Here is a 27,231-nt window from a genome sequence, read left to right as displayed (position 1 = left end):
GTGCTGTCTGGTGGGGGGAGTTGAGGAGGAGGAAGTTGTGCATGTGTTAGGGTGGGGTAAAGGGGAATCTGTGTATCTTCCCCTCGATTTTGCTGTGGACCTAATAAAACTGCTCTAAAAGAAAAGGCTATTTTTTAACAACCTGCACTCCTTACCTCCCCCACCCCACCCCCAACAACTCTATTACCATAGGGTTGAGAGATGGCTGGCAGCACACTCAGATTGCAAAGGAAAAAGAAGGATAAGCTGACTTTGATTGAAATTCCACTGTAGGCACATTGAGGAATTTTAAAGAAGTGCTGAGCCAGTGAATGATGTGGGTTCCTTTTGTTTAGATTTGGCCCTGGCTGGAAGGCTCTGCTGCCGGAGGGAGCTAATGTGGAGGATGGCCAGAGCTGCAGCAAGTCCTGAAATGTGTCCTTTTTTCATCCCAAGATTTTGATCATGATGCCAGATGCCAGGGCTTCTCTCTTACCCAATGAGGAGGACCACGCTCTCATACTTTTCCTCTCCTCCGTCCCCTCCCCTTCTATTCTCCTCTATCAGAGCCCATATTGCCTTGTTAGAATGTTCAGCATTTAGGGAGTTCCTGTTGTGGCGCAGTGGAAATGAATCAACTGGTATCCATGAGGATGCAGTTTCTCTCCCTGGCCTCGCTCAGTGGGTTAAGGGTCCAGCATAGCCACAAGCTGTAGTGTGGGTTGGAGACGCGGCTCAGATCTGGCATTGCTGTGGCTGTGGTATAGGCCAGCAGCTACAGCTTCGATTCGACCCCCAGCCTGACTTCCATATCCCAAAGGAGTGGCCCTAAAAAGCAAAAAAAAAAAAAAAAGAATGTTCAGAATTTAACTATATACTTGCTTTTGTAGTGTTACCTATTTTAGTATTTTTTCATGGTACTAATTAGCATTCTTTAATTTCAGCTTGGAAAACTCCTTTCAGCACTTCTTACAAGACAGATCTAGCGGTGATGAACTCCCTCAGCTTTTGTTTGGAGGAGTCTTTATTTCTCCCTTTTTTTTTTGGTCTTTTGTCTTTTTAGGGCTGCACCCATGGCATACGGAGGTTCCCTGGCTAGAGGTCTAATTGGAGCTGTTGCTGCCAGCCTACGCCAGAGCCACAGCAACGCCAGATCTGAGCCTCGTCTGCTATCTACACCACAGCTCACAGTAACACCAGATCCTTAACCCACTGAGCGAGGCCAGGGATCAAAACCGCAACCTCATGGTTCCAAGTCAGATCTGTTTCCACTGCACCATGACGGGAACTCCCTCTCCTTTGTTTTTGAAGGCTATATCTGCTATTGTAAAGTATTCTTGGTTAATTTTTTTTTATTTCAGCACTTTGATTATATCAGCCCATTTTCTCCTGGCCTGCAAGGTTTCTACTGAGAAACCCCCTGATCCCTTTATGGGAGTTCCTGTGTATAAGAGGAAGTCTTTTCCCTTTCTGCTTTAAAAATTCTCTGTTTATCTTTGATCTTAGATAGTTTTATTGTAATGTGTCTTCAGAAATATCTTTTTGGGTTGAGATTTTCGGAGAACTTAGCTTAATGAATTTGAATGGTCAACTTTCTCCCTAGGTTTGGAAAGTTCTTTGCCATTATTTCTTTGAATAAACTTCTAGCCCCTTTCTCCTTCTCTTCTCCTTGTGGATTCCAGTAATGTGGAAATGGTTTCATTTGATTGTGTTGGATGGTTCACATCAGTTTTCTTCACTTTTTCATTCTTTTTTTCTTCTCTGACTGGATCATTTCATGAGACCTGCCATTTAATTCAGATTCTTTCTTCTACTTGATCTGGTCTGTTGTTGATGCTTTCTATGGCATTTTTAAAAATGTCATTCATTATATTCCTCAGCTCCAGAACTTGTTTCTTTTCAGTTTTCATCACTTTGTTAAACTTCTCATTTTGCTCATGCATAGTTTTCCCTGATTTTGTAGAATTGTATGTTTTCTATTTTTTTTTTTTTTAATTTTCCCACTGTACAGCAAGGGGGTCAGGTTATCCTTACATGTATACATTACAGTTACATTTTTCCCCCAGCCTTTGTTCTGTTGCAACATGAGTATCTAGACAAAGTTCTCAATGCTATTCAGCGGGATCTCCTTGTAAATCTATTCTAAGTTGTGTCTGATAAGCCCAAGCTCCCGATCCCTCCCACTCCCTCCCCCTCCCATCAGGCAGCCACAAGTCTCTTCTCCAAGTCCATGATTTTCTTTTCTAAGGAGATGTTCATTTGTGCTGGATATTAGATTCCAGTTATAAGTGATAACATGTGGTATTTGTCTTTGTCTTTCTGGCTCATTTCACTTAGTATGAGATTCTCTAGCTCCATCCATGTTGCTGCAAATGGCATTATGTCATTCTTTTTTATGGCTGAATAGTATTCCATTGTGTATATATACCACATCTTCCGAATCCAATCCTCTGTCGATGGACATTTGGGTTGTTTCCATGTCTTGGCTATTGTGAATAGTGCTGCAATGAACATGCGGGTGCACGTGTGTCTTTTAAGTAGAGTTTTGTCTGGATATATGCCCAAGAGTGGGATTGCGGGGTCATATTGAATTTCTTTGTATAGATTTCTAAGGTATCTCCAAACTGTTCTCCATAGTGGCTGTACCAGTTTACATTCCCAAGAATTGTATGTTTTCTTATAGCTCACTGAGCTGCCTTAAAACAATAATTTTGAATTCTTTACCAGAAAAATTTCAGATCTCCATTTCTTTCTGGTCAGTTATTTTAAAAATTAATGTAATTTTTTTGGTCTTGTCCTGTTTCCTTTTATTTCTTAACTATTCCCTCAAGTCTTGCATAGCTTTGTTCACATTTGAAGAATTGATCATCTTTTCCAGTCTTTACTGACTGGCTTCAGGGGAGGAATACTTTCCATCAACCCTGTTAGAGATTCTGAGGCTTTCTCAGACCTTTTCTGTGGAAACTCCTGCCTCATATATCTTGTTTCCCTTTGGAAGAGAATTTTTAATTTGTATGCCTTCTCTTGATCCTGCAAAGTCCTGCTGGATGCTGACAGCCTCATTCTAGGTTGTTTTCTCTAGAGTGGTGCTGCACCTCAAGTTTGTGTGCTCTCTCCCAAATCTCACAGAGTTGGGCCAGCTTTCTGTGCATGCTCACAGCCATCTGCAGCGTCTTACTCTCTCCACCATGGGGGATGTGCACATATTGGAGCCAGCCACAGGGTTAGGGGATGTATGGCTGAGGTCAGTGGAGCACTGGTAGTTGAGCTGATGGATTTGCAGGCAAGGTATCCCCAATGGCCTATAAGTGGGCTTACATGTCAGCAAAGCAGTTGGTACAATCCATGTCCCTTTGCCCTCCAAGAGCTCTGGCCATTATCCTTACAGCCTCTTCTTGTCCGGCAGTCATGTAGCACACCAGTTTTCTGGGCAGGGTAAGAAAGAGATGGGTCTCTCTGACAGTATCCTGCCCAGCTAGGGAAGCCAAGGACTCACTCACATGCTTTCACTTTACCCCTGGGAGAAATGAAATGCTGAGACGTTCTCTTAGCCCTTAGCTGAGCTGATCTGGGGAGATTGATGTGGGTAAATTGAAACTGTTCTTCTCGCCCTTTTCAATGAGTCCAACCTCGGATTTTATTTTGCTCCAGTGATGTGCTGGAGCATCTCCTTGGACCCCTGGACTTCTACCAAGGTGCTCTCAGCAGGGGTGATTGGGAGTTCTTACAGGGTAAGACAGTAGAAAACTCATATTGCCGTGTTGATTACACTAATATTTTTGAAAAGTAAAGATTGAGAGCAGTTAAGAGTAGAAATGTGGTATTGCTGATGCTGAATATTTTTCCTAACTTGTAAGAATATTATATAATAGTGTAGTAACAGAGTTATGCTATTTCATTACATAATTTGGGGTTCAGTTTTCCTGATTTCTCCCTGCATTTCTCTGCCTGTGTCTAACAACGCCTCCAGTTCCCTCCCTTTTCCTTCATTTGGGCCTCACTTGCTGGCGTTCCTGCTTTGGGGTTGTGGGAGGGAATGCTCAGGAACAAGCCGATGGGGGGTTCACATGTAGGAGAGGACTTTGTATTGTAAGCAAATGATGCACTGATGTAGGTACCATGTCATGATCAGAAGCAGAAAATGGAACCAGAGAGGTAGACGGAATGGACTAATGGACATGGGCAGGCTTACAGCTAGAGATGAGCCACTGACCAAGGCACAAATAGGTCAACTGAAGCAACTCTGGAACAAATTGCAAGAAGTTAGAAGGCATTGCCTTCTTAGAGAATTTTTTTTTTTTTTTTGCGTAGGACAGCACACTCCATAGTGCTAGGTGTTATGTGGACCTGCCATACATAACCAAATCAATAATTTACATCTCTTTGTTTGAGGACGTTCCGTGTATTACCAGTGTTCATGTTAAAGGGCCAGTGGAAGTTAGCAGTGGTAAGACAACAAGCACTTCCTAATAATTGGAATTTTTAAAGCAAAGCAATTTCAGATAATTGGTGGCTTTTGGATTCCCTAAGGAAAGGGGATTTTCCAGATCATCCTCTTGATAGACAAAATATGTGGAATGCTCTCTAAAATGCTGCAATATCAGAGACTTTAAATAATTTAATCACTGAAATTTTATTATCCTCCTGCCTGCAGGCTTTCTGGCAGAGAGTGCGATTATATTAAACGTAGGGGGGAAAATGGACTCTAAGTTCAAGACTTTCCTGCATCTCATTGCCTTTCTGAGTGTCTCATTACTTTTACATTTTCTCATCTTCCTTTCTTCGTGTTTGGCAGAAAGCACACACTCTAACTCCTGCAGACAGGGTAAGAAGAGAGCTTCTGGGTCCAGCAAATCCATCTGAACAGATGGGTGACTGCCTCTCACGGTCCTTTATGGAAGAGCAAGGAAGGCACTGGTAATAAGGCAGCAGGTTTCCGACTTAGAATTTACTGAACAACACGTTTTGTCTTGGCTACAGATTCTGTGAAACATCAGGTATAATTTTCCTAGAGTGGGTGGTACCTCAGCTTGAGGAACTTCTAGGTTTTTTTTTCTTTTCTTGTTATCAAAAATGTTAAATGTTTAAAAATGTAGAGCGAATATATAATAAGACTCTGTCTTAGGTCTGGTTCCCTGGAAACAGGTTCTGAAGCAGAGCTTTGGCGTAGGTGATTTTCTGGGAGGAGCTGCTGCCATCAGCATCTGGAGGAGTGAAGGAGGCAGGACAGGGCGGAGGGGAGGACGTGAGTTACAAGGCACTTTCAGCAAAGTTCTCAGCCAGTCTGTCTAGGGTGGCCTGAGGGGGCGCACAAGGCAACACTAGCAGCACCCATTGTATTTACCCATCACCCAGGCACCTCTCTTGTCCACCTAAGGCCCATCGGCTTTCCCTCTACACCCACCCACGTCCCCCTCTCTACCCCATCTTCCCTGTTTATTTATTTTTTGTTTTTGACAACTTTACTGAAGTATAATTATATCCCACAGAATTCACTCATTTTAAGTGTGCAAATCAATGATTTTCAGGAAATTTTCCCAAGTTATACAACCATCACTCTAAGCCACTTTTAGAACATTTTTTATTGCCCTGATTAGCATAGTCCCTTTCCAAAATGACTCCTGGTATATTTTGAAGCAAATCCCTTTAGTGGGCTTTAAATGCAATTAAGTTCTTTGCTAAAGGGATCCATTGATAGGAGTAAAAAAGGGCTCACATTCCCGTGAGTAAGTGAGGTGCCGTTTACGTCGTTGGAGGTCATGGGATGGAGACCTTGGGAGACGTAAGCAGCTAAAGGCTGCTTCCAGAGAGAATGACTCCAGCATCCTTTGTTAAGTGGTTTATTTGCAGAGGTTGCCTGAGAATGACATAGCAGCCAAAGGTCTCTGTGCTTTAGGCTTTTTCTACTTTGTTCCTCAAGAGGAGATGCTGTATTGGAGATGGGGGCTGGTGAAGCAGGGGTAGGTGTGTGCAGGAAGCAGGCATGAAGGAGAGGGGCTGTCCAAAAGAGGACGTGGTAGCCCCCCAGAGAGACCACCCCTGTGTGTCGTCAGAAAGGAGAGAAAGACTAGATGTGGAGCAGATGGAAATAATAAGCCAAGACAAAGGGGAGATTTCTGTTTGTTAAATGGCCAAGGGAAACACTAGTTATTTCTGAGTTCTTTGGTATAAATGCCTTGTGCATGTTTGTCATCCTATTGATAAAAATAACTGTCTGGGAGTTCCCTGGTGACCTAGTGGCTTAAGGATCAAGCATTGTCACTGCTGTGGCGCAAGTCAGTCCCTGGATTGGAAACTTCTGCATGCTGGGGTGTGGCCAAAAAAATTAATGGGTCTAGAAAAAGAGAAGAAGGTATTTTTTGAATGAGATAGAATTCACATACCATAAATTCACCCTTTGAAGGAATTCAGTTCGATGGTTTTTAGTATACTCGCACGACTGTGTGACTGTCAATGCTGTATAATCCAGAACATTTTCATCACCCTCGAAATAAGCTCTGTACCCACTAGTGGTCACTTCCCATTTCATCTTCTTTCCAGCTTTTGGTAATCACTCATCCACTTTCCATCTCTGCAGACTGGCCTACCCTGGACATTTCGTACAAGTAGCTTCATGCAATGTGTGGCCTTCGTGTAAGGTTTCAGTATTGTACCATGTTTGCAGTGTTGTACCATGTATCAGTACTGCTTTCCTTTTAATGGCTGAATAATATTCCTCAAATGAATATATCACTATTGTTCATCTAATCAATTGATGTACATTAAGGTACTATGAATCATTTTGCTATGAGCATTTATGTCCAAATTTTTATATGAACAGAAATGAATGTGAGAAATACTTCAGTGTTTTCAGTTCACCTGGGAATGAAATTGCCGAGTCGTATTGTGAGTCTGTGTTTAGTTTTTGAGGAGTCACCCAACTCTTTCCCCCAGAGCAGCTGCACCACTTTGCATCCCCACCAGCAACCTATGAGGATGCCGATTTCTTCTCATTCTCACCAGCAGTGGTTGTTTTCCTTTTTTTTTTTTCAGTTTTGTTTTTGTTTGTTTTTAAAATTGCAGCCCTCCTAGCATGTATGAAACAGAATATCACGTTTTAAAAGATCCCGGCAGCAGAGAAACATGAACATTAAAAGCCAAATCAAGTCCAAAGCTTAAGACTCTCAGTTCTGTGCCCGAAAAGCCTTATTTTTGTTTTTTGTTTTTTTTTCGTTTTAGGGCCAACCTATGGCATATTGGAGGTTCCCAGGCTAGGGATCTAATTGGAGCTATAGCCACTGGCTTATGCCACAGCTCATGGCAACGCCAGATCCTTGACTCACTGAGCAAGGCCAGGGGTCAAACCTGCGACCTCATGGTTCCTAGTTGGATTTGTTTCCACTGCACCATGACAGGAACTCCCACAGAGCCTTATTACTTATGCTTGTGAGAAGGTTTGGGGCCATCGCTGCAGTGGGCCCTGCTCCCGGAAGGACCAGAAGGAGGCCTGTTCCAGCCTTGCTCGTGGACGGGGGCCTGCTCTGACTTGTGGGACCCAGACTGACCAAAGTTCATGGTCATTTCTGAAGACACACATGCACACACATGCACACACCCCAGATGAAAACACTAGGAACAGAATGTGCTGAAGAGAGTAAGAGACTTGAGCCTCTATGGAAGCTGTTGTTGTGGGTTTTCAGTGTTGCTGTGTATGAATTTCTGTTGGTGTTTTTTATTTTTCCAAATTTAGGAAAAGGTAGTCTGAGAAAGAACTTTGTTCCAGAAACTCATGAATCAAGGACAAACAAGAACTTTGTTGTAGGTGTGTTTTAGGGCCCCTTTGGTGCTTGGACAGAATTTTAAACTTCTGCTTGGCCTAGTGGCATTTTTATCATCAAAGATAGACTTCGAATTTGGCTCGATGCCTGTGTTACCTGTAGAGGTGATGTCATGAGTTACTGAACCTCAGGAGTTCCCATTGTGGCTCAGTGAGTTAAGAACCCAGCACTGTTTCTGTGAAGATGTGGGTTCCATCCCTGGCCTCGCTCAGCGTGTTAAGGATCTGGTGTTGCCGCAGACGCGGCTCGGATCTGGCATTGCTGTGGTGTAGGCTGGCGGCTGCAGCTCCGATTCAACCCCTAGCCCAGGAATGTCCATATGCCGCAGGTGCAGCCTTGAAAAGAAAAAAAAAATAGTTGCTGAACCTCAGATCTGCCTCCTTGGGGTTCATGTATCTTAGAAAAGCTTGCTGTAAATTGGGGGAGAAGTTGGAGCCACGGGTAAATTATTTGTAAATGTGAGTTTTCCACGCTCTCTGTTTCCAGTCAGGAGAATGTTTGGGGGGGTCTCTGAATACACCGTCAACTGCTGAAAACACTTGGTCGCTCTCGTTTCCCCTCTGTGATCCCATCCTTCATTTCCTATTGTTTCCCACCCTGTTTTTCCTACTCTCTGGTTTCTCTTCTGGGTTGGTGACTAGAGTTAGTGGAAAAGGGGTCTTTTCCCAGGAGACATCATGAGGCAGTGCCCAGGGACTGGGCCATTTGTGGACCACGTGCCCATCGTCGAGTCACCCCATAGCTCAGAGCATCACTTCTGTCCCTTAAAGTGAGAGGTTTAGCCAGTTGGCCTCTGAGGTCCCTACTTTGGAGACCAGGAATTTGTCTTTCTGAATGTGCCACAGATGATGCCATTAACTGGAGTTGAGCCGAGGAGACCTGTAAATGCCCAGAATCTTCCAAGACCCAGGAGCTGAATGTCTCTGTATTAGTTATGTTATTAATCAGGGTTCTACAGGGGAACAGAGCCAATAGGATGTGTACATATACATAAGATTTATTACAAGGAACGGGTCCACACTGTGGTAGAGGCTGACAAATTCCAAGATCTGTAGGGGCAGGTAGGCAAGCTGGAGGCCTAGGAGAGCTGATGATGCAGTTCTAGTCCAAAGGCCAATAGGCTCCAGACCTGGGAAGAACCAACATTTTGATTCAAATCCAAAAACAGGGGGGAAAAAAAGACAGACGCTTAGCTAGAAGGAATTCAAGCAGGAGGAGTTTTCTCTTTTTCAACCTTTTTGTTCTATGCAGGCCTTTAACTGATTGGACAAGGCCCACTGCCATCAGGGAGGGAAATATGCTCTACTCAGTTTAAATCATCCCCAAACACCCTCACAGACACATCCAGTGTCACATTTGACCAAATACCTGGATACTCTGTTCCAGTCAAATTGACACATAAAATCAACCATCATTAAATACCCCACCTGCATCAGAGATGCAATAAAGGGAAGCTAAGAAATTATCCTGGGGAGTTCCTGTTGTGGCGCAGCAGAAGCAAATCCGACTAGGATCCATGAGGATGCAGCTTTGATCCCTGGTCTCACTCAGTGGGTTAAGGATCCAACGTTGCCATGAACTGTGGTGTAGGTGACAGACAGGGCTCGGATCCTATGTTGCTGTGGCTGTGGTGTAGGCTGGTAGCTATAGCTTCGATTTGACCCCTAGCCTGGGAACCTCCATATGGTGGGTGTGGCCATAAAAATAAATAAATAAATAAATAAATAAATAAATAAATAAATAAATAAATCATCCTGGCCTTAGGTCTGGCCCAGAACAATGCAGTTTAATTCCTGTCTTCACTCCTCAACAGCTCATGATATTTCAACTTTTCTTGTTCTTTTTTTTTTTTTTTGTCTTTTCTAGGGCCACACCTGCATATGGAGGTTCCCAGGGTAGGGGTCCAATCGGAGCTGTGGCTACTGGCCTACACCACAGCCACAGGAACACCAGGTCCGAGCTGCATCTGCAACCTACACCATGGCTTACGGCAACGCCCGATCCTTAACCTACTGAGTGAGGCCAGGGATCGAACCCGCAACCTCTTGGTTCCTAGTCAGATTCATTAACCACTGAGCCACGATAAGAACTCCCAACTTTTCTTGTTCTTACTTATTAAAAAATACATGATTTTAAACTTTATTTATTCATTGTCTCTTTTAGGGCCCCACCCATGGCATATGGAAGTTCCCAGGCTGGGGGTCAAATCAGAGCTTCGCTGCCAGCCTACACCACAGCCACAGCAACACCAGATCCTTAACCCATTGAGCAAGGCCAAGGATCAAACCTACCTCCTGTCTTCATGGATGCTAGTCAGGTTCGTTTCTACTGAGCCACGATGGGAGGAACTCCCAAAAATCTTTTCGAACAAATGGTTCAAAAGCAAGCAGGCATGCCTGGTGAGGAAGGAATGGTTCTGCCTGAGGTCTCCTGTAGACCCACAGTGGCGAGGAGCCGTTCTCTGCCAAGACAGAGAGGGAAGGAGAAGATGCATGAGGCTCTTGTGAGCACAGGGGCTTGGGCTCAGAGTCAGGAGAGGGATGGGATGGGCAGGGAGTGGGGCCTTGAGGATAGGCTTAGACCTTGAAGAGGGAAAGAAGGGAGTTCCCAGAAAGAGCTTTCTCTTTGGAACCTGAAAAACCACTGGCAGTTTCCCCAAGCTCCTGATTTGGGGTTGTTGGCTGACCAGAGGGACTGCTCTGTTGACAAGGACAGCAGCCCACCAGCAAGGGCTCATCCGTGTGCCCACACCTCCAAGCTCCTGCGGGCAGTGGACGGAGCAGGGAGGGGCCCCACATGTCCCTGAGTGATGATCTGTGCTAAGCAGGGTGGGCACCCGATGCCAAATCCTTTCCGTGACTTCCATTTCTCTAACAAATTGGATTGGAACTGAAGAAGTCTCATGCTCTTGTTTTTCTAGAGAGACAGTTTCAAATGTGAAAGCGGGAACTTTAGGTCTTACCCATTTGTCACCCCCACCTTGACTTTCAGTCTTTGTTTAAAGGCAGCTCCTAAAGTTTTGGGCTTGGCGCCTTGGAGGTGGTGATTCTAAATTACCACCCAAATCTCAGGACAGTTTTCACCAAGCTGCTCATCATTCCTGGGGGTGAGTGGTAGCCACCCTCTTTTTTTTTTTTCTTTTTTGGCCACCCCGCAGCCCATACACTTCCCGGTCTAGGGATCAGATCTGATCTGCAGCTGCAGCAGCTCGAATCCTTAACCCTCGGTGCCGACCCGGGGATCTAACCTGCGTCCCAGTGCTGCCGATCCCACCACCGTTCCCGTTGTGTCGCAGCGGGAACGCTAGTTGTATCCATCCTTAGTAGACCTATTAACTTTGGAGAAAACCTCTCTTGGTTTTTATGTTAAGGCTCTTAATACAACCAAAATGAGGTTTTGGAGGTTGTGAAACGTTGTCTTTGAGGATGTTGCAATGATCGCATTCAATGTCATGTTACGTCTTATTTCACTCTGTGCTGTACGTGGAGGGTAAGTGTATGGGTGCTAGAAAAAAATGGAAATCCATCAGCCAGAATTATTTTTGCCGGTAAGGGACTAGAACCCATGGGAAATGTGTGAGGCTGCCTGAACCTTAGCTGTGAGGCGGAGGGCGGGGTGTGTGTGTTATATTCTCATACTTGGAGCAGCTGGGCCTGAGCGAGAAAAAGCCAGTTCAGTGGCTACTTATGAAACGTCTGGAACCTGGTCTGTTTCATTATCTTCATTCTAAGAGAGCTAATTAACTGAGGCTATTTCTGCATTTAATGTAGGTCTGTGCAGTTATGAGAGTGTCTAAAAGAGTTATCCATCAAAACGCACAGACGACAACAAACCATGATGGCTTAACTGCTTCTGTCCTGCAGGCTGCTCTGGTCTGTTTTGATCCGCGCCATCCCGTCCGTGGGCACAGATTGGGCCATGACATTGCTAGCCAGGCCCTCACACTGGGGAGTCACTCTGACCCCTCACCCTGCTCTGTATCCCTCCTAACTCACCCTTCAGCAGATCATCCTACATGGATTTTTGACCTGATTTTTAAACGGATGGTTATAAAAACATGCTGATGGGTTCTTTTATTTAGATGCTTTTCAGTATACTCTTCTCTTGCGGGGAATTTCCAAAGTCTTGTCTACTCAGGGTCCCTGGGCAAAGCCAGGACTGATCAGGTGGGAGAGCCATTCACTGGGTGGGCTGGGGGGTCCCAGAACATTCTTCAGTGTGAGGCACCTGTTCCAAGCAAAAAAGCAAAACATGGTACAGAAGAGGCCCAGGTGGTTGGAGAGACAAAGGTATAGCATGCAAACCAGTAGCAAGTTTAGGTACCTGGGAGAGTTGAGAATGGATGGGTGAGTGGGGGGGTTGGATGGACGTGGTGGATAATAAGAGAAAATTGGTTCAGCAGACAGTCAGCTAAACGAGGCAGCCTTCACTGTGCCCCTCATGGCAAGTGCTTGGGGGATTTATGTCTTTCCCAACTACACCCAGATTCCACTCCCTGTTTTATCTTTGTGTGTGTGTTAGCTGTTTGTCTGTGCCAGGGACTGTGCTAGGCCCTGGGTAAAACAGTGTCAGCTGATATTGCCTCTGCCTTCCCGAAGTTCACAGCCCAGAATAGGCAGGGGCAGAGCAGGACCAATATGCCAGTAGTTCATTCCACCCGCTGAGCACCGGGCGAAAATGCAGATGCTAAGAGAGAGCGTGATGGGGGAGGGGAGGAGCTCATTTTGTCTGGGGCTCAGGAAAGGCCTTTTGGAAGTAGTGCTACTCAAGCTAGGATCTAAATGATGAACAGGAATTAGAAAGATGGAAATGTGTGAGGATTCAACAGGTACACCAGTGGCCCAGCGCCAGGAAAGCCTGCAGTGGGCAGCTGTGGTCTTGTGCATTTGTGTATGCTCTTGATAGAAAGTAAACTTGAACTCCGCAGACTCGATCACGTCTGAACAATAGGTGTTTTATTTTGGTTGTGCTTCTTGGATGGCATTCTTAGACCTTTCTTATTCTAGCTAAATGCATGTGGTGGTTCACTTTCAGTAGAGATTGGCTGAGAAACACTAGAATGACTCTAAATTCATAGAACAAATGCAAGCTGGACAAACAAACAAACAAAAAAAAAGCATCAGTGCATCCTTTAGACTTGTCATAAGTTTGGGGAACCTATGGAGTTGTCTTCAGATTTTAAATATCTGAGCATAGGAGTTCCCATCATGGCTCAGTGGTTAAGGAACCCAACTAGTATCCACGAGGACGAGGGTTCGATCCCTGGCCTTGCTCAGTGGGTTAAGGATCCAGTATTGCTGTGAGCCCCATCACGCTCTCTCTTAGCATTGCTATGGCTGTGGCGGAGGCCGGCAGCTATAGCTCCGATTTGACCCCTAGCCTGGGAATCTCTGTATGCCACGGTTCGGCCCTAAAAAGACAAAAAAAAAATATATATATATATCTCTGGGCGTATGTGAAGTTGCATAATTGTTCCCCTTTGGTTTTGAACACACTCACTTACCCAAGATAGAAAAGGATGTGTTTTCAGCCCACTGGCCATCCCGCCATGAGCGTTAGCAATTTTACGGTCTATCTGTAATCAAGCCATGGTCCAGACCTAATCCAGAGCCATCTCCTGTCTCCTCCAGTTGTTACCTACTCCGGGAGTGCAAAATTACTTCAACACCAGAAAATCATAATAGAAAAGTAATTGTTGCCAAGGAAAATATTCAGAACTCATCAGAACTAGTGGTGGGAGGACCGGGTCTGTAACAAACAGCTCATTATGGAATTTTCCCCCAAATTAAATCTAATATATTCAAAAACATCTGTTAATACAAAGCTCATGCCATGTGTGCGCTACCACAAGGTCACTGCTCGGGGCTCTGGCATGTTACCTGGTATTTCATTAACCTTGACCGTCGCAGGAAATGTTCTGTAGAAGGTCGAGAGCGTTCCGACCCTCACGTGGCGAGTCCTCATTATGTGAGGTTATAGAAATGTTATCTAATTAATACAGAAGACACAACACTGAATTGTGAGGACACATTACATTGTCACGGATTTTTGTCCCAGTCAAGTGCCTGGATCCTGTGAACAGGGAGAAGAGGAGAGGACGGTTCAGTCTGGAGAAACAGAAGCTCTTGTGTCACCCGCCTCACTTATGTCACCCACCTCTTGTCACAGCTGCCTGTTCCCAGCAGCTCCCGTACCCTGATCCCTTGTCAATCAGGGGTTGGCTCCTTCCGCCAGATGCTCAGCAGAAAAGGAAGGAGACAGACATTTCACAAAACCCTAGAGCACACTGCGCGTCTGCTTAGGAGTTTTCCCTTCATTGTTCCACGTAGCTCCTAGATTGTGTATGATCCCCTTTGTGTAGATGAGAAGGATGAGGCCCAGAGAGGCCAATCCTGGGTACCTGCCTCCGTGTACTCAGTCATCTCCAGCTGAGAGTCTAAAAGCACCTTGTAGGCCCGTGACTCCAGCTGTCCACCTCCAGCCCTGGCCTTCGTCTGCTCAAATGCAGTGGCCACTTCTGTGTCCTTGACTTCCTTGCTCTCTCAGCAGCATCTGTCAGGTGGACCAGACCCTCCTCCTCCACGTCCACGGCCCCACCCGCCTCCTCTGCCTCCTACCTCTGTCTGGTCCTTCGCAGGCTCTTCCTCATCCGAGCATCGGCATCCCCAGCTCTCATACGCCTTTCTCTTGCCCACCTACATTCTCCCAATGGGTCAAGTCCACGCTCGTGGCTTTGAAGACTGTCTACGTGCGGATGACTTGCTGATATTGAACCCTAGCCCCTGCCTTCCCCTGAAGTGTGGCTGCTTGCTTGACGTCTCCATCCAGTAGGCATCTCAGATTTCCACATCCTTCCCAAGGCTCTAGATCTATGCAATCCCATAGAATAGTGCCCTGGAGCTATTTCTGTTAGTTAAAATTAAATAAAATTTAAAAGCCAGGAGTTCCCGTCGTGGCGCGGTGGTTAACGCATCCGACTAGGAACCATGAGGTTGCGGGTTCGGTCCCTGCCCTTGCTCAGTGGGTTAAGGATCCGGCGTTGCCGTGAGCTGTGGTGTAGGTTGCAGACGCGGCTCGGATCCCGCGTTGCTGTGGCTCTGGCGTAGGCTGGCGGCTACAGCTCCAATTGGACCCCTAGCCTGGGAACCTCCATATGCCACATGGGAGTGGCCCTAGAAATAGCAAAAAGACAAAAAAAAAAATTTAAAAGCCAGTTTTCCAGTTGCACTAGCCACATTTCAGATGCACAGTAGCTCCCTGTGGCTAGTGATTGCCACATCAGATTGCAGAAGTTCTAGTGGTCAGTGCTGCCCGGGTTGGGCTTTCACACGGGTCCCCCATTTCCGATAATGGAACCACCATCTAGCTGTTCCTCAAGTCAAAAGTCTAGGAGACATTGTTTATTTTTTAAGTTTTATCGAGGTGTGGTTGTGATCATTTTCTGCTGTACAACAGAGTGGTTCAGTTTTGCATGAACACGTATCACTCTCTTTCAGGTTCTTTTCCCACGCCAATTACCATAGAATATGGGGTAGGGTTCCCTGTGCTATACAGCAGGTCCCCATTGGCCAATCATTCCATGTACCTCAGTGTGCATATGCCAATCCCAAACCCCCAGTCCATCCCTCTGCCCCACCTGGTAACCATAAATTTTTCAAAGTCTGTGGGTCTGCTTCTACTCTGCAAATAAGTTCATTTGTATCCTTTTTTTTAGATTTCACATATAAGTAATATCATATGATATTTGTCTTTGACTAACTTCACTTCGTATAATAATCTCTAGGTCTATCCTTGTTGCTGCAAGAGGCATTATTTCATTCTTTTTTGTGGCTGAGTAATATTCCACTGTGTATATATACCCCATTTTCTTTATCCATTAGGAGACAGCCTTGCTTCATGTCTTTCCAGCATGCCTTACACCAGCTTAATTCGTGAGTCTTGTCTATTGTGTCTTCAGAACATCCTCATGCCTGTATACTCCTCTTAGACTCCCGTGTCCCCCAAGCTAAACCACCAGCCTCTGTCACCCGTATCACTGCAGTAACTCGCCAGTGATCTCCCTGCTTACACTCTTGTCACTATAACCCATTCTCTGCCCAGCAGGCAGCCAGAGTGAGCCTTGAAAAAATGTAGACCAGTTCCCCTGTGCCTTGGCTGAAAATCCACCAGTGATATCTCATCAAATGTAAAATAAACCCATCATGTTGGAATCTTAGTTTACATGGCATCTCTGTCCATGGGCTGCCATAACAAAGCAGCAGGGATCAGGTGGCTTATGAACAACAGAGATGTACTTCTCACAGTTCTGGAGCCTGGAAGTCCCAGATCTGAGTGCCAGCATGGCTGGGTTCTGGTGAGAGCCCTCTTCTGGGTGGTAGACTGCCAACCTCTCCTGTAGCCTCTCATGGTGAGAGTAGAGCGAGCCAGCTCTCTGGGGTCTCTGATAAGGGCACTAGTCCCATTCATGCGGGCTCCAACCTCGTGGCATAATTAGCTTCCAGAGACCCCACCTCCTAATTACATCACTTTGGGGGTCAAGTTTAAATATATGGATGGGGAGGCATAAATATTCAGCCCATAACACCTGGCCATGTGTGATCTGGGCCTTCGTCTTTCTCAGCCACTCATTGCCCACTAGACTCCAGGAACCCTTTCTTTTTGGTCCCCAAATACCCTAAGACCTGTGCTGTCCTAAGGGTTTCGGGACAGGCTCGCCCCTTTGCCCAGAAGCTCTTCCCCTGATAATCACTTGGCTGGCCCTGTGCTGTCATCCAGTGTGGTCATCGGGGAGCCCACACAAAAGTGGCTACACCCGATACTCAGCTCAGGCTCATTTCCATTCTCCCCAGAGCCTTTTGAATTCTCAGAATGTTTCACATTTATCTCTTAGTTCATTTATTTTCTTTTTCTTCCTCCCTCACCGGAATCTGTCGTAGATACTGGGAATTCAGTGTGAATAAGACACGCTTCACCCTCTTGGAATTCAAAAATCTAAAAATGATTTGTAATTAACTTATCTTTTTTGGAATGGGAACAGGTGTTAGAAGAGATGAGCTGTTTTCTCTTAATCTTGAGCATGCTAAGTTTTTTAAACAAATCCTTTAGTGTTTTTTTTTTTTTTTCTCACGAGTAATGTAAAAGTAGCATTTCTTTATCAGAGTCTCAGCAGACAAGTTCCATGTGCAGAATTAAAACCCCTCCCGTTCTTTCGTATCCATCATTTTTGGCTGTTAAGTACACTTTTCCTGGGCAGCCTTGAGGGGCAGCTGGATGGGCACTGGAGGGACATAGTTGGAAAACAGGGAGAGATGACTGGTTGTGAGGAAGCACTGAAGCCCCACCAAAAGCAGTGAAAGTTGTTGTCTGGATGGATGGGAAACCAGTGCACACTGCAGAGTGGGCTGAGTCAGAGGAATGGATTTCCTCTTCTCAGTGCATCTAGAAGTCTGCTCAGGAAGCCTGCAGGACCGAGAGGATAAAAGCAATGGGCTTCCAGCACGGCGAGGACAGACCTTCCCTGGAAGACACTGCACACACCGTGCAGAAGGACTCCTGTTCTAAGCATCCCACTCACAGATGGTCACACTCTGGGTAGCATCTCTCTCCGAAGTAGGTCTCCTTGCATCATCGCAGCTTGGAGTGCCCTCGAATGCAGGCCACCCAGTCCCTCCACTGCCTGGTCCTCGGAATCCCTCACGATATGACTTTGTCCTCACCAGGCATGACTCCAGACAAGTCAGGCTTCTGTGCACACCTTGTCCATCCTCTTCCCCGTGCCTATCGTGACCTTCCCCTCACGCCTTCCTTCGGGAGTCAGCTGACACTTTTCTGCAGGGCTAGACTCTGGAGACACGACAAAAATTAGGACACCTCCTTCAGGAACCTTTTCTAACCACCACAGACATTTCTCTAAGATGTCCTATAGTCAACCAGCCTGCGTCATCGTCTGGCAAGTCGTGAGTCCCTGGTGGCCATGATGGTGAACTTGAACTTACTTTGTAGCTTCTCAGATACAGACTCACTGCCTGCCACGTGGTGGCCTCTAGAAAGCGCTCACTTAATGCTTATTTCATTGCCTCTATTTCCCTGAAGATTAATTCAGCAGCAACTCCTTTCATGCTCATCCAAATGAGTGGCCTCTGCCTGCCCGCTAGACTTTTCTCCACTTGACTAAATACTGCTCCTCCTTTAAGGTGGCTCCAAGTCACGTTTTCCTGCCCCGTCCCCTGGGCCTTTTCCAAAGCACCCTCACCCCCTTTCCCCCCAACATCAGGACCATCTGCACTGTGTTCGTCTCGTCTGTGTGTCTTAGCTCCTCCCCCACTGCACCCGGTAGCCCCTGGACAACGTATTTTACCACTTGACACAAGATTGTTTGAGTAGGTGAATAAAAAAGCATACAGTACAAATATAGGTGAATAAAAAAGCAGCATCAGGAGTTCCCGTCGTGGTGCAGTGGTTAACAGATCCGACCCGTGAGGTGGCGGGTTCCATCCCTGGCCTCGCTCAGTGGGTTAAGGATCCGGCGTTGTCGTGAGCTGTGGTGTAGGTCACAGACACTGCTCAGATCTGGCGTTGCTGTGGCTGTGGTGTGGACCGGTGGCGACAGCTCTGATTCGACCCCTAGCCTGGAAACCTCCATATGCTGTGGGTACAGCCCTAGAAAAGACAAAAAGACAAAAAAAAAATAAAACAACAAATAAAAAAGCAGCACTCAGTGCAAATAAGGTAGCACCCCCGCCCCCAATAAAGTTTGAAAAAGAAGAGTGTACATTCAAAGCTGCACGGCAGGGCTGTGGAATAGGCTTTATGTGCCCAGCATGTTGGTCTCTTGGGCTCCCGTTCCAAAGAAGCACCCACTGGGTGACTTTAAACAGCACAGGTTATGTCCTCACTGTTCTGGAATCTGCGAGGCCAAGTCCAGGGTATTGGCAGGTTTGGTTTTTCTGGAAGCCTCTCTCTTTGGTGTGCAGTCGGCTTCCTCCTCGCTGGGTCCTCGGATGGTCCAGCATCTCTGTTCACCCCTGCTGTCTCTTCTCACTAGACCTGTATGACCTCGTTTCACCTTAATAACCTCTTTCAAGGCCCTCTCTCCAAACGCAGTCACATTCTGAGATGGACTGGGGTGGGGGCGGGGGGGCGGTTAGGATTCCAAAGCAGAAACTGTGGGTTGCAGCGACACAGCCCAGTCCACGGCACCCGGATCCTGAGAAGGCAGAAGAATCAGAATCGACATGGGATGGTGCACAAGGGGCTAAATGTATATCTGGTCCGTGGACCAGGGAGGCCTGTGTTTGTGTTTTGAAAATTTCTAAACAGATTGAGGCTGGGAAGATGTCATGAAACTAAATTCTGAGAAGAAAGATATTTTTATTATGAAAGTGGGATTTGTCGAAGGAGAGAAATATTGAGAACAGAGGCTTCATGAAATAAACCCTTAAGCTTCCCAGAGTGGGTGAGAGAGACCCTGCGTCCCCCGCCAGGGGTACCAAAGACGGATGACATATGTCATGACAGTCACAGGGACAGGGACAGAGGGTGCCCTGCGGGGGAGGAGGGATGTCCCAGGAGCTGCCGGGTTGGGACTTGATTGAGGAGACTGATCGTCCCTTTCTTTCTCCAGGCTGAGTGACAAAAAGCGCATTTCTGTTGTCTGGGCCATGGCCTTTCACAGTGGGAAAACTGCTTTGTTTGCAGCCTGTCCGTCACCACTTGCATATTTTAGGACCACCTTCCTGTTAGGATCAAAAGTAATTAGGTGGCTGGGAGTTCCCCTTGTGGCTCAGCGGGTTATGAATCTGACCAGTATTCATAAGGATTCGGGTTCGATCCCTGGCCTTGCTCAGTGGGTTAAGGATCCGGCGTTGCTATGAGCTGTGGTGTAGATCGCAGATGCAGCTTGGATCCTGCGTTGCTGTGGCTGTGGTGTTGGCCAGCAGCTGTAGCTCCATTTAGACCCTTAGCCTGGGACTCTCCATATGCTGCAGGTGTGGCTCAAAAACAAAAAGAAAAAAAGAAGGTAAATGGGGGAAAGTTTCTTAGAAGACATGCACTATAACCAGCCTTGCTTTGGGGCACAGTAAGGCCATGTGGCTCTTACTGCCAAGTCACCTGGGTCTTTAATGATGGCACTGCCTAGTTGTGTGAATTTGCAGTGTTGTGCATTTCCGGGGAACAGCTGCCATTGCAATGCTTTGTATCATCCCAGTGTCACCGTGGATACTTCTGACCACTGCCTCTCGGGTTAGCAGGACAGCGCTGTACTCTTTGGCCTCGCTGGGGAGGAAGAAGTTTTCTTCAGCCCCTTGAGGGTCCCTGGCTGGGTCTGAAGATGAAACTCACAAAGGCGGAGGAGTAGGAAAAAAATCACACACATTTTCATTTTTTTTTTCTCTTTAGGGCCACACCTACAGCATATGGAGGTTCTGAGGTTAGGGGTTGAATTGAAGCTGCACCTGCCATCCTTCACCACAGCCACAGCAATGCCAGATCCGAGCTGCACCTGCAACCTACATCACAGCTTGTGGCAACACTGAATCCTTAACCTAGTGTGAGGCCAGGGATTGAACCTCATCCTCACAGAGACTATGCGGGGTTCTTAATCCTCTGAGTCACAGTGGGAGCTCCGTGTTGAGTTTTACGTGTACACAGGTGCCTTCACAAGAGGATGAAGACCTCAAGAAGTGACCAGAACAGGAAGCTTTCATACCTGTTAGGCAAACAATAAATTTTTGAAGAATGGACAAGACAAAGGGCCTTGGAATAGGGGGTGGTAAGTGCTGCAGATGTCACTGAGATGACAAGAGTTAGTCGAACAAGGTTGTTTGCCACTTGCACTCTCGGCTGATAAGCATCTGTCTCCAGTGAGAGAATTTATTTCCTGCCTTTAGCCAGAAAAGGGGCTGCTTTTCCTAAATTTCCTGGCTTCTTAACTGCCCTGAGTTCAAACTAATTTTATGTCAAAGAGATATATTTTGGGGTTCCATTCTTGTTTCTGTAGGCCTTTTTTCACATTTTATAAAATCCACCCTTTAGGGTGATAGGATTTTAGGAGCCCATTTTTTCAGCCTTAGCACAGGGACTTTTTTTTTTTAATGACTGTATGGATGATGTTGTTCAGATATAAAACATTTAGAATTATAATTAGCAATACATCTGAAAATAAGAGGGTGGTATCTACCAAAATCAGATGGAGAAGTTCAAGTGCAGGTAAAGAACAGCATGGTTTGCCCGGTACTAACCACGGATGCCTAGTCTCTTGACAAAGTTATATACAGGACCTTACAGTATGTGGTACAGTATAGAATCAACACTTACAGTTTACTAAAATTATGTTTCTTGACTATTTTTCCATTTGAATACATTCACATTACTTACAATTTTGCAAGTCAACAGAAATTTTAAGATCATTACATCCAACTGTTTAGTCTTTGCATAGCTAAGATTCACATGCACTGATAGCTGTGCAATGTAATAGATAAGGGAGATCAGAGACTGAGCAAAGCCAAGTTCACTGCAGAGGCAGGTTCTTGTAAATGAATGTCCAGGTTCGCATCAAGAAGAGAAGAGAATTTTCAAACCAACTCCGTCTTCTGGGAACCGGTTTCCTTCTGTATCTATATCCCAACCCCCGAAACAGAACCTCTCTCCCATAGTTACCATTCAGTCATTTTATTTGGTGACCTGTTCCTATGGTTCTGCTCCTTTTCCCCAGTCATCTGGCCCCTGATTCTCCTACCTGCATTCTGATGCTTTGCAGGTTTTCATTGGGAAACTTGATTTCTAACTAGAACCTTTAAACCACACACATTGGAATCTTGCCATAGAAGGACATTGATGCAGAAAAAAACAACCTGTCAGCCCAGCAGCCAGCCACCCCAACCTGCCCACGTTCTGCCAGCCGAAAGATGAGACACGCCCCTCTCTGCAGTTCTAAATGTATTTCCTTTTCGGTGATTCTGGGAAGAATCTGGTTCTTTGCAAGGGACTGAGTGTCTTAGCTCAGGCTGTCAAAACAAAATACCAGAGACGGGGCAGCTTAAAGGACAGAAATGTATTTCTCCCAACTCTGGAGTCCGGGAATGTCTAAGATCCTAAGGTGCTGGTGCCTCCTGTGAAGGGCTCTGTTCCTGGCGTAGTGACGGCCGCCTTCTTGCTGTGTCCTCACGTGGCAGAGAAAGGGAGAAAGGCAATTCTCTGCTTTCCCTTATTCTTCTATGAAGACACTAATTCCATCCTCAGGGCCCCACCCTCATGACTCAACTAAACCTAATTACCTCCCCACATTCCCACCCCCAGATACCATCACACGGGGGAGGGTAGAGCCTCAGCCTGTGAACTGGGGGGAGTATAAACATTCAGTCTGTAAGAACAGCCTGCTTGAAATGTATGCGTGAGAAGCTTTTTGGAAAGGATAAAGTGAAACTTTAAGGCCTTTTTATCAGTGTTGTTACTTTTTTATTAGCAAGTTTTTAAACTTTTCCCCTGTTCCTTGGTTTCTAAGGAAACCACATTCGTTCTGAGCAGTGTTCAGAAGAAGAAATCCCTGGTGCAGTTTGGAATTTAAGAAGCGAAATAGTAAATGTGCAGAAAGTTAAGACGCTGACACATTTGACAGGAGCGTCTTATACTTCAGCCCCGATGCTTCAATTCTTATTGCATTGCTGACCTATCACAGTGAAAATGCGATTCAACAGCTATTAAAACCTTCTATCACCTTGCAGAGGAGAGGACTTTGAGAGAGTGGGAAGCCCGAAAGACCCAAAAAAAGGGTTTTGAGGGAGGAAAAGGATCTGGCAAAGTGTGGGTGTGGAGAGCTTGGGGTGGGAGGTGGAGATGGGGGGAGGCCTTCCACCCCTTGCAGAGGGCGTGAGTAGCAGGCAGGCCAGTGGTAAGAAAGCCCTAGAACACCAGGAAGGGGTGCCAGTGTTGAAGGTGGGGCACAGTCAAGGCAGCTAATGCCACCCTGATTGGCCCCAACCGCCCAGGGTAGCTGCACCCAGTATATGTGGGATGAGTGATCCAGTAAACGACTCTGTGAAGTGAGTGCCTCCAAGTGAATGCGCAGGGGTTCACCCTACCCTGGGCAGCTGTACACCTCCTGTAGGATATCCTTGAGCTCCGCAAAGCGCTTCCATTGGAACTCATTGGAAGAACGTTCTAGAAAAATGAAGAGTGGTGAGAACCTGACATCAGTTGCTGAGAGAGAATGTTCACCTAAGGATGGATCCTTCCCACAACATGATCATGAGAATGTGGATGCTCCCGTTTTCATTTCTCTTCACTCTCTGCACTACTTTTCATTTCTCCCACGCATCTCTCTTCTTTTATCTACATGGCTGAGTTTGCTTTGGAAACAAATTATTATCCAGGTGCGGAATGGCTTAGAGTGACTATAGGTAATGGGGGAGACTCAAACACTAGTCCTTTCATAGCTGCAATTGTGTTTTATTAGTTTTTTCTTTTAAGAAAGAGCATTTCAGCGGATCAGTGGATCAGTTGCCTTGACTTGCAGAAAATGAATCATAGCTTTGTGTGTTAGCGTATGTGTGTTAACTGCTGGGGCATGTTGTTTAAAGCTGTAAACGATGTTTATCAAACTCTTTTATTAAAATAGTACTGCTCTATCCCTTGAAGCTAATTTCCAGGACGGCTTAATTATTTGAACAAAGCGCTGTTTTTCTTAGAGGAGTCTATAAGAATTTGAAGGTGAAAGTGTTAGTTGAATTGTTTCGCTTCAGGACTGCACAGTTCTGTTATTTTGTGAAATTCAAAACAGCCGTCAAATATCAGAGCCAAAAGGGTCTCTGCAGGTTTGCCCACCAGGGCTTTTTGACCTTTGATGACATAAGTCTCCTTTCAATATGTTTCAAAAAAAAAAAAAAAGTTAATGCAGGAGTTCCCATTGTGGCTCAGCAGAAACGAATCCGACTAGTATCCATGAGGATGCAGGTTCAATCCCAGACCTCGCTCAGTGGGTTAAGGATCTGGTGTTGCCACAGATTGCTGAGTAGGTCACAGATGCAGCTCAGATCTGGTGTTACTGTGGCTGTGGCGTAGTCCTGCAGCTGCAGTTCCCATTGGACCCCTGGCCTGGGAACTTACATATGCTGCAGGTGCAGCCCTGAAATTTAAAAAAAAAAAAAAAAGTTAATGCAATTTGAAATTCAAAGCAAATTAAATGAAATATTCCCACCAAATCCCAAAGCCAAACAATGTAATGGAGTGTTATTCTTCTGTCTTTATTTGTCAATCAAACGTGGCTTCGAGGTCCTGGTGCCTCTCAGGAATGGTTGACTAGGTTAACTCCCTCATTTTTCAGATTGAAAGACTGAGGTCCAAAGATTCCACGAGTGCTCATCCCCCCAGCATATTAGGATCAGAACTGGGTCAAGAACCCCGATGTCCTGTTGGCCTCTCGCTCCTTTGCCCACAACACCCCCCTCACCCTCTAGACCTTTAAGGCTACTCTCTTATGCAAAGGAGGCATCTCATCCAGCCTCGCTTCCCTGTAACTGATGATGCTGATATTCGAGAAGGTTATTCTGCCTTCATGTTGTCCCAGCAGAGTGGAGGCAAAGGCCAGGAGAGACTTGGCCTGGCTGGTCCCTGGGTCCTGGTTTATCGTCTCTCCTTTATTTCATTCCAGACATCTAGAGCATCATGACACAGAGAAACGGGAATAAGGGGCAACATTTAAATCTGAAAATGGATTCATTTTTTGAAATCAATTTGGGTCTTTCACCATTTCGAAAGTTCTTATTGATCATTTTTCCCTGGATAGTTCAACAGGTCCTCCCAAACGTGTACTGATTTATTCTGTTTTGTTTTGTTTTGTTTTTAACAGCGTATCTGGTGGAGAGCTGTTTGACCGGATAGTGGAGAAGGGATTTTACACAGAGAAAGATGCCAGCACTCTGATCCGCCAGGTCTTGGATGCCGTCTACTATCTCCACAGAATGGGCATCGTCCACAGGGACCTCAAGGTGAGGCTGTCACTCAGCAGCCTCCTCCAGCTGCTCTGCAACCCCCAGTGCACCTGTCCAGAGCAGGCTGGCTCCAGAGGAGGGATGAAGTTGCTTTGATGCAGACGTGGGTGGCATGAATGGTGGGCTTTGTGTACTGCTGTCAGGGACTTGGGGACCCAGAAGTAGCTTGGAAGGTGATAAAGATCAAGAGGGATGGCCACTGGGTGGGACATTTTATAACTGTGATACAGCGAAAGGGCCCTGAAGAGGTAGGTTTTATGTAGGTTCAAGCCTATCTAAAACGTAATTCTGTTCAAGGCACAGAGGCCATGGAGAGTTTTTGCCCCATGCAGTTCTTTAGTTTTTTTCTGATGCCAGCCCTGCTTCAGCACAGCACACCACATGAAAGGAACAGAGCAGTAGGCAGAGGGAGGGAGATGAGAGAGAAAGGATATAGAAGGTTATTGGGAAGGCTAGGTTACATCGCCCACAATCAGAACCTTTACAGAGACCTGTAGGTTCCATTCTTACCTTTGCCTTCGCCAATGACATTGAGAGGATCTGGGCCTTGGTCACCTTGGGGATGGGTAGGTATCACAGGACCAGGGGTAGGTATGGAACATATCAATTTGAGGAACAGAAAAAAGCGACATTGTGGGCCCAAGGCTCTAAAGTGGCTTCATTCTGGAGTTCCCGTCGTGGCTCAGTGGTAATGAACCTGACTAGTATCCACGAGGACTCCGGTTCGATCCCTGGCCTTGCTCAGTGGGTTAAGGATCTGGCGTTGCCGTGAGCTGTGGTGTAGGTCATAGATGTGGCTTGGATCCTGTGTTGCTGTGGCTGTGCTGTAGGCTGGCAGCTGTAGCCTGGGAACTTCCATATGCTGGGAGTCAGGCCTTAAAAAGCAAAAAAAAAAAAAAAAAGGAGTGGCTTCATTCTGCAGCAGTTACAGGTCCAGCCCCAGCGCCCCCTGTGCCAGGCAAGAGGGACCTGCCACCCCAGCCCACATGATTATCCTTCCGGTCAGAAACACGGGGATTATATTGTATTGAAGCTATACTATACACAACTATAGGCAAAATCTAAATCAATTTAAAAATAAATCATCAACGTGTGTTAAAAGGGAATTTTAACACCCACCCATTATCTGGAACTGGGTGTCCAGGTATAAAATGGTGTAGCTTTTCCTTTCATAAGGACTCACTGTCAGATTTTCTCTTTTCTCCACGTTATCACTTCCATCAACTAGGATCGTGGCTCCCCAAATGTTAGGCTACCCAAGACTCATCCCGAGGGCTTGTGAAAACAGATGGCATCCCTACCCTAGAGGTTCTGATTCTGCAGGTCTGCCGCAGGGCCCAGGATCTTGCCTTTCTGGGGGGTTTGCAGGTGATGCTGACGTCGGTCTGGAAGCTACACTTGAAGAACAAGGGAATTTAGGGGTGTCAATGGAGCTCTTGCGGCCTTTGCTCTTTGCAGGCTTCTTGATGGGTGAATGGGCTGTGAGCATGCGTAGTTAATCTTTGACACCCGACAGTCCTTCAGAGGGCCAGGGGAGGGCTAGCTAAGGCGACCTGGCACTTCTCTGCTCCCTTATGCCCTCATCAGATGCCATTTGTGTGCTGCCAGGACACAGCAGGCATCTCCTCCTGAACAAGTTAGTCTGGTGACCGTGGACATGCCAGGTAGTTACAAGAAATCATTTCTGAGCAGATGAGCCATCCCCGGGGTGGGCGGTGTTCATTTTCCCTTCAGAAGTATAGACTGGCTACGCGGAGATAGGGTTTTACACCAGGTCACACTTTTGGAGTACGTGCGATTCCCAGCCTGTAGCGTTCCAAGATCACCGGGCTTATATTTGCGGAAAGAACATTGCCATTTTAGGACCTTTTGGGGATCTCTTTTCAGAAGCACAAAAAGTTTGATCTCAATGGAGGAAGCTGGGGTTGGAAAATTAAATTTTCATAAACTGCTGAGAAAATTAAATCCTGTGACCTAGGCCAGGGTAATGGAGAACGCGCTTGGGTTAATTTCAGATCAGGGCACAGTTTCGGAAACTGCCTCCCCACCAACGTGGATATACGGCCTCCTCCCTTCTAAAAGGGATTCTTGGGTCTTCTTGCCCAGGAAGCTACTAGAGACAATCAATTGTCCTTTTCTCAAAGCGAAGGATTTGGCCACTACTGCCTCCTTGGGGAGGGAGGGCTGCGCTGTTCACATGAGGAGCTGGATCATTCTTTTTAGGGTAGAGGCTGGCCGGGCCTGATAGGGTGTTGAGCAGCACCCCACTAAGATACCTGTCCCACTCTGAAGTTTTGACCACCAACAGTGTCTCCAGGCACTGCCAGATGTCCCCTGGGGGGCAAGATTGTCCCCAGTAAAGGGTCATTGGATTAGGAGTATGATTATGTATATATAACACTAACTTTACAGGATGTGTTGATTCCGATCTTTTCAAAAGTTATGTG

General features: G+C 46.3%; 1 protein-coding gene across 2 annotated transcripts in view; it reads left to right on the top strand.

Moving 5' to 3' along the window:
- Window positions 1-27,231, top strand: part of CAMK1D (calcium/calmodulin dependent protein kinase ID) — a 441,976-nt gene that overhangs the window by 353,535 nt on the left and 61,210 nt on the right. For both annotated transcript variants that reach the window (XM_047754537.1, XM_047754538.1), the window contains exon 4: window positions 24,643-24,781. In XM_047754537.1, the coding sequence (XP_047610493.1) occupies window positions 24,643-24,781 (139 nt within the window). The remainder of the gene's footprint in view (window positions 1-24,642; window positions 24,782-27,231) is intronic.

The sequence above is a fragment of the Phacochoerus africanus genome, chromosome 12 (assembly GCF_016906955.1).
Source record: "Phacochoerus africanus isolate WHEZ1 chromosome 12, ROS_Pafr_v1, whole genome shotgun sequence".
Classification (NCBI taxonomy): Eukaryota; Metazoa; Chordata; class Mammalia; order Artiodactyla; family Suidae; genus Phacochoerus; species Phacochoerus africanus.
This window is presented reverse-complemented; position numbering and strand designations above follow the sequence as displayed.